This window comes from Botryllus schlosseri, chromosome 10 (genome assembly GCF_051294905.1).
Source record: "Botryllus schlosseri isolate E-star chromosome 10, Bs_hap1, whole genome shotgun sequence".
Lineage (NCBI taxonomy): Eukaryota > Metazoa > Chordata > Ascidiacea > Stolidobranchia > Styelidae > Botryllus > Botryllus schlosseri.
In genome coordinates, this window is record NC_137245.1 from 8,411,168 (window position 1) to 8,419,320 (window position 8,153).

Sequence of the window (8,153 nt, forward strand, 5' to 3'; positions counted from 1 at the left end):
ATATGTAATCCTTTTATAATCTGATAAATGTCAAGGTCTGTGCCATACGTAGTGAGTGCTTATCAGTCTTCAGCGGGTGCAATACCATCAGCGAGCATACTGAGTTGAGGAAACACTCTGACACAACCTTACCCAAGAATGTCGGGTAAGAAATTTCAGGTATCTTATTTCTAGTGAGAAAAAGTTTGTTACCTCTGTTTGTACTTGTCCCTTGCTCCAGGACAGTGATTCCATACCTTTATATGGTCGCGGCCCAATTTCCGATTTGAAAATGTTCTGCGACCCCACTTTTGCCAACTACTAAAAAGGTGAGGAGATCCGGCCAGACTTACGGCCTACTTACATTAAAAAGATCAGCACCTTCGCGATCCCCAGAAAATGGCGAATGACCCCACTGCTATAGGAAGTACCATTATAGTATCGGATATGGAGTAATAATGATTTCTAGTCGTATAGCCGTCTATTTCATCTGAATGTCGTTTTGTAAAATAACGACTATTTAATATTAGTGGCGAGATAGCGTAGTGGTATAATCCACAGCTGCAACACCAATGGATTACGGGTTCGTGTCCGACTCCAGAATTCCTACCTAAGTGTTGGAGGTATATCTAGGCTCCTCCTAGCCATCTCATCCGTGCAAACGGTGTCTTAAGAAAGCCAAGATGTGGGCCGTGCTGCAAGTCGGCAGCTACGGTATATGAAGAATATCGATCTGGTGTAAATGACCGTAGTAGTAAACAAATACCACGAATACCACAAACAAACAAACTATTCAATTTTCTAGTCCAAAGGAAATCAACGAAATAAAGTGAGCTGAGCAAATTGGCCGAATATGATATTTGCTCAGTGGTTCTCAACCTATTTGTCTTCACGGGCCCCTTTTGGACCATTCCGGACCCCTGGTTTCATTTCTAATTCCGCTCAATTATCGTGCAACCGCTATATATCTTGTGCAATTGTTAACTGCAGGCTAGTGATTAACAGCAGCAAACTAGATTTTCTTGAAATAATATAATACTATTGGATAAAAATCGCGTAGACGGTTATTATTTCAAAGTGAATTCTGCGACTTTGCATTTCTTAAAATGCATGGACCTGGACGTGTTTTGAAAACCTACGTCTTCGAGTTAGTATGAACGAGTGCCGAACATCGGTTTCTCCAAAAATATGTGGTGGCGGAAGTAATAATACCGGGTAAAGGTCCCTTGGCAATTATTTAAATGACTCACAGTCCTTGGCAATATTGACACAAAACAACTCATTTGATTTTATGGTGGCAATGTGACAGGTGTAGCCGATATTTACGGCTATGTTTGGTTGCGTTTTTCAGAATCACATTTAACAGATTCAAATTCGCCTTCTACCTGTGAAAACGGCGGTCTTGGTCCTCATATGGAGATCAGCCTAATCCCTGCGAGATTTTCATCACTACCTTTTATTTATCTTATTAGCATACGGTATTATATATCCACAACAAGCTGAAGTATAAAATGGCCAACGATTAATTTGTTTCAATCGGGTTGGTAAGCACCAGCAACCACTGTAATGATAAATCAGTGAGCAGTTATTTTTTGTCGTGTGAAGCTGTAAAGAAGCAATTTCTTCAATATTTCTTCAATTAATAATGACTTTGTTGGAATATGTGTTATTATTTCGTGAACTTAGGTAATGATTGTCGCAATTCGAAAGACGTTGGAGTCACTCACACTTACCAGACTAAACTAAAGTGAAATTTTCTTTTCAATTCGCATTTCAACTCATGGAGCATTACTTTCCTCCGCGGGACGCATTTGTACCGCGCGGGGCTTAGATTATTACTATTCGGTGCCCGAACATATCAATATCGAAGGTTCCGACCAACATTTGGTGATAATTTTGGTCCACGGATTCATCGTCAGCGATATTTTCGGCAGCACACTTCTCGTGAGGTCGCGTGCTGGCCAAATCTGCATATGTCTTGGTGTGTCCTGGCGCGGAAATGGTAAGCGTCGAATTTCCGATGATGCGCTCGCAGGTTGCGCACCCCTATACGAAAGTGTTTCAACGGCCTCAAGCGATGCTCTCATAATTGCGAATACAGTTATTTTGTTAGGGAGTGGGTATACAAGGTATACGAACAATAAAATCAGGAGATGCGTGGTAACACTCCAATACGTGACGCTCAACTAAAATTTGAATAACAAGTAAATCAGTTGCGTGATTTTTTTATACGAAGAAAATTGTATTTTTCTGGCTCGTTTGAATTTTAGTCACGTGCTTCGTGGTTCCAAAAATGGTCTGACGGACCCCAGTTTGAGAACCATACTGTATAGCTCATGGGTTCTCAAACTGGGGGGCTCCAATTCATAGTTGTTGGTCTGTATATATTCCTAATTTCCTATTTGAGAAATTCAGTGACGTGCGGTGAGGTTCATGGCTGGTGAGGCACGGACCCTCCCCCCACACACACAAACACGCACGCACGTAAAGTACGGTAGCCTACCTGATAAAGAGATCTTAAATGTGAATAACAACAGCCGCGGGTATAGAGAGCATTTTCTTTTCACACTGATAGCTGAAGCTATTCCACATTATACAATACATGTAGGACTGGTCGCTATTGTGCTAAATGGGCAAGTTTAAACGGATAATAATTACTATCTCTTCAAGTACCGGTATAAATTATTTGAAGCATAAAGCAACGACAATGCAGCCTATGCAAGTAGCTATCACATACCACAATTTAACGGAAAATAAATAACACCTACATAAGTAAGGGAATGTATTTGCTCCGCATTACGGATTGGCCGTCGCTACCATATATTTCCTACAAGACAGTCAAGACTGTTGTATTCCGAAATCGATAGCGCGTTTCATTGTGCTGCGATTGTCCAATCGTTAGCGAATAGTGCATGAGGCAGATTCGTTTGTGCCTCACCTGGTCATTGTTTCTCTGCGATGGCATTGTCTGTAATAAAGCCGAATGTCACCTTCCTTGGCGATTTTGAGGGGTTCTGGTGGCCTGACATTGGTAATATTTGGATTTTCGGAATCAGTGTGACGATAGCATTTGATTGATACCGGTTGTGATGAATTCAGAGCTATTTGTGATGAATTGCTTTGTCGCAGGTGAGGCACGACCCGCCCGTGCCTCACCTGTGCCTCAACTCTCCTTTCGCGCTGTATTTTTGAATAATAATTATGCAAACTGATGATGTTGTGCGAAAAAATGTTGAAATTTAGTTATTTATGAACATCGATGTAAAATATCAATATTCATCGACTCATGGAGGGTTTTTACAATTTTCACGTACACGGCACTGCCTCACCTGCTTCAATGGACCGCACGTCACTGGACAATTCACTCATTAACGCAGTCATAACCGTCCATGCCATCAAACTATCCGTCGGGATCGCTAGCAATCTGGTTGCATTTTGTGATACAGATAAGGGGGCGCGAAACTTTTCACTGTAATAAAGGAGGGCGTGTCTGGAAAACTTTGAGAACCACTGACTCTAGCTAAATATCATCCAAAAAGAACACATATGTCGAACTAGTTTCATACTCCACGGTTTTGCCAGCTAGAATATATCCGGAAGCCGGATTACCCACTACAAATTAGTAAACTCTCTCAAAGTGGACGATTCCCCCACGGTTGGGAATCACTGGGATAGTCAGTGAAAGGAAAGGAAAAGAGTTGCTTTTGCACAAGCATGATGTGCATGCGTGATTGCATCGCAAGCTTCAATTGAAAGAGCTATGTTAATCAGAAGCGGTCGAAGTCGCCAAGAATGCTACTCAACTATAAGTAAGCCACACAATGTGACGAAGTATAAGTATCGGGAAATTAGATTCAAGTGAGTAAGTACAACAAGTAGAGGAAAACTGCATGAGTACTTCGAAAAATAAGAAATACTTAGTTACTGACCACCGCTGATAGTAACGGACCATTTTATCACCTTTTGTTCTTCCATTGATACCATGACGGTACGATCCCGATAGCATTTCTTCTCTACGCTCCACGATTGAATTTGCCACCGCTCCTGACGTCACCAACAATCAACGGCTTCGGCCTCTTATTTCATAGTTAATGGTGAAAGTATAAGGTCTAAGGAAGCTATGTGATTTCTTTCGCGTATCTCGTAAATCTACGCCAGGCCTTAGCCATCTGAGAAAACAATTCCCTATGATTACAACAATGTACTGATAAAAACATACCTTGATTCCTTATTGCGCCTTTTTTCAGTCACAACTTCAACGTCGTATCGCATGATGACGACGAAAATCGCCGAAACAGCAAGATCTCATCAAGCCTTCTCATCGCCACATCCCAACGTGGCTCTCATCACTGATGGTGATAATGTATCTGAAGTTGTTGTTTCTCACACTAAAAATTTGGCCGAAGTAATAGAAGAGTATAAGAAAGACGGACTCTACTTGAGAGATGAATTTCGGAAATGCTTGCTACTCCAAATCACCCATGGTTTAAAGTACTTGCATAAACATGGAAAGAAGCACGGGAGCGTGAATAATGAGAACGTTTTGTTATCGGGAGATCCTGCCTGTCCTAATGCAGTTCTCGTGTATCATGAGCATAACGAAGTTTACCCGAATTCCATCCGAAATGATGTAATAAACCTTGCAGACGTGTTCGAATACGTCCTTAAGAATGGGCAGCAGAACGACGGACTTGAGTGGACATGCCGAGATCATGTGATCGCCACCAAATTGATCGAAGACATGAGGGATAAAACCCTCTTTTTGACTTCCCATATCCTCAGACACCCATTCTTTTGGTCAGAAGACAAGAAAATAAATTTCTTACTGAGATGCACGGATTTATTGGACGTGGAACCTTCAGCAAGCGAGGTCTTCCTCAGTCAACTTTTGAATTACGACTGGACTAATTTATTAGTTCTAACTACTTATGAGGTGGATATGTGTAGGACTTATGGATTGGTAGAAAATAACGCGGTGGTAAAACTTGCGAAAGGGAAGAACAAAGGAGATTCAAGAAGGAGCTTATTCCAATTGCTGAAGTTTTTTCGGAATACGAAAACACATTTTCATAAAAAGGATGGTCCGGTGCGGCAATCGTTCCAAAATAATGAAACAAGCATATATTGGCAGTTTTTCTCAAAGAGATATCCGAAACTCTTATATGACATATATGACCACTTCAAAAGTTACAAACTCTTGAAAGGATTTGAAGACATCTATTTAAAAGCCGAATGTGAAAACTCACCGTTACCCGGCGATATTTCGCAGTTTAAAGTTGACATTTCACTGTACAAAGCGGAATTGGAAGATATTAACAGCAATAATAACAGATTAACATCTCGTAGACGACGATGAGATCATTTGTATTCACGGACTTGGTAGTAGAAAATATGTTTATAGTAAACAATTACCTCTATTGGCCATCTTAATAAAAATAACTTACCTGTGTATATAGGTATACGTGGGTCGTGGGCAGGGCTGTGGAGTCGGAGTCGGAGTTCGAGTCGTGAAAACTATAATGGCTGGAGTTGGAGTCGTAGGAAAAAATACTGATTGGAGTCGGAGTTTGTGAAAATGACCCTGACTCGAACTCCGACTCCGACTCCAACTTCTCTATCATCAAAACAATTGCTTTCAAAGGATTTTCAATATAATTTTTATGTACCGTCAATCACTGTTATTATTAACCATGCGGATCAGGTGCGGCCAACCCGTGGCACGCAGGCCAAATGTGGCCCGCGAGAAGGTTTTGTGTGGCCTGCGAGGTAATTCGCGCAATGTTACCTCATGTGATAAATAATTTCGAGAATTACCTCGCAGGCCACACAAAACCTTCTCGCGGGCCACGTTTTCATGATAGAGACTCCAGCCATTATAGTTTTTACGACTCTTTACATATATTGGCATGGACAAATTGCGTGAAATGAATGTGAATTGGCCTCTGTAGCGATAACACGACATATTTAGGTTGATTTTAGAGTAAGTTGTGTACCTCGAAATGAGTTGTCTCTAGTGTGGGTGTAAAATAGATGACTATTAGATTCAGAAAAGGTATAATTCATCTCCCGGAACAAAGTTTAAGTTACCCTACCGATAACATATATTGGCATGGTCGAGTTGCGTGAAACGAATGTTAATTGGCCTTTGTAGCGATAATACGACATATTTAGGTGAATTTTAGAGTAACTTGTGTACCTCGAAATGAGTTGTCTCTAGTGTGGGTGTAAAATAGATGACTATTAGATTCAGAAAAGGTATAATTCATCTCCCGGAACAAAGTTTAAGTTACCCTACCGATAACATATATTGGCATGGTCGAGTTGCGTGAAATGAATGTGAATTGGCCTCTGTAGCGATATTACGACATATTTAGGTGGATTTTAGAGTTAATTGTGTACCTCGAAATGAGTTGTCTCTAGTCTGGGTGTAAAATAGATGACTATTAGATTCAGAAAAGGTATAACTTATCTTCCGGAACAAAGTATAAGTTACCCTACCGATAAGATATATTGACAGGGTCAAATTGATCGAAGCTATGGTGTATTGTTGCGAATGCGATCACATCACAGAAATTTGGGTGGACATTTACGGGTACTTATGCAGCTGGAAAGAAGCTATCTCATATTGGTATGTAATTTATACCACTATTGAATCCAGAAAAGGTATCAACTCATCCTCCGGAGGTAATTCGTTAAAAATGGTAATGGTAGGTCATATCTTTTTTCCGCTTTGGAAATTTCATACAAGTATTCGGCCCAGATGACAGCAGTCTAATAACCAACCAAGCGCATTTTCGCTGTGGGCATAAGCCACTTCTGACTAGATAGATCGATAATTATATTTGTGGGTAGCGATTTACACTTTATACACAGTACGGCTATAACACTAACCGTATCATTGACTGACTACGCTAACTAGAGCCAGTAGTTATAAGTAATCAACGAGGTAAGTGGCGCACAGCAGACTCCCAAATGCTTCTCTCGCCGCTGACAGTAAGTTCAAACTTGCCAGACGAAAATTTGAGTCACGTGACTGTGTGCACTGAGCCATTGCGCATGTAGGGAAAAACGCTAATAATCTCATCCACGAAGGCCGCGACGCGACGATCGTTCACAATGTTCAGTGATGTTCAGCGCAGGAACTTCGGTAAAACACCTTATATGGCGGTACAGAATAGGTACGGTATAGTTTATTACATGCTCGAAATAAAAGTCCGAAAGAAAATATACCATCAACTCCTCAATACCAGCATATTATTCCGGTCAAGTCAAGTATATAATCCCGATCAAGTCATAAACGAAATACAGATTCATTGTGCGCAGACGCCATTTCTGCCGACCGATTGAGCGCATTCGAGCGAGAAACGCTATAAACGTATCTGACGACGTGACGCACGCGAAAAGTTCGTCACATATCTTTCGGAATTGCGAATGTTCACCGCAGGAACAAACAGTAACGCGACAGCTAAAAAGGCATAGAAATCGTAACGCCTAAAAGCTTGAAATGAAGGCCCGACAAGGAATATATTGACCATTCAATGCCAAGATGCATAATGCGGTTATACGCCACATCGCTGAAGAATCACGTCAAGTGACGATTTTCTTTCAAACTATATTCTTGAAATATTTTGAAATCCTGAAATATGTGCAATTTGTGCATATCAGCGTCAGAGTTGGGGGATTGACTTTTTAGCTGAAACAAAATGGAACTATCCTCACATTGTCCGAACCTGATATCCATTGGAATTTTGGTTCGCACTTTCAGTGGACACTCATCCCGAATGTTGATAAGTAAAGCTACAATTTTCTTTCGAAATATTTTGAAAGGATGAAATATGTGCACTTATCAGCACAGGAACTTGAGATGTTGACTTTTTAGCTGAAACAACGTGGAAATATCCGCACACTGTCAGATTGTGATATCCATCGGACATTTGATTTGCAATTTCAGTGGACTCTCCTAAATGTTGGTCCGGAGGTATGTTCTTGATATTCAAAAAGGACAGTTCCAAATCTGGATAGCCTAGTATATACCCCCGTATGTCCAAGCGGACACTCGGACATTCGGACACGGCTCGGATCCGGCTCGGATAGCCCACGGCAATTTGGTGTTTGCTGGGAATTGCCCCGCATGGGCGTTACAATTGCCCCGGGGTACGGGGCGATTGTAACAT

The 8,153-nt window shown here is 41.2% G+C and overlaps 1 protein-coding gene across 1 annotated transcript; it reads left to right on the plus strand.

Annotated features, from left to right (window-relative positions):
- Positions 1-3: 3 nt before the first annotated feature.
- LOC145449010 (serine/threonine-protein kinase/endoribonuclease IRE1-like) lies at positions 4-5,428 on the plus strand. Its single transcript, XM_080327471.1, has 2 exons — positions 4-145; positions 4,227-5,428. Exons 1-2 carry the CDS (start codon positions 139-141, stop codon positions 5,333-5,335), a joined length of 1,116 nt encoding a protein of 371 aa, XP_080183597.1. The 5' UTR covers positions 4-138; the 3' UTR covers positions 5,336-5,428.
- Positions 5,429-8,153: the final 2,725 nt, after the last annotated feature.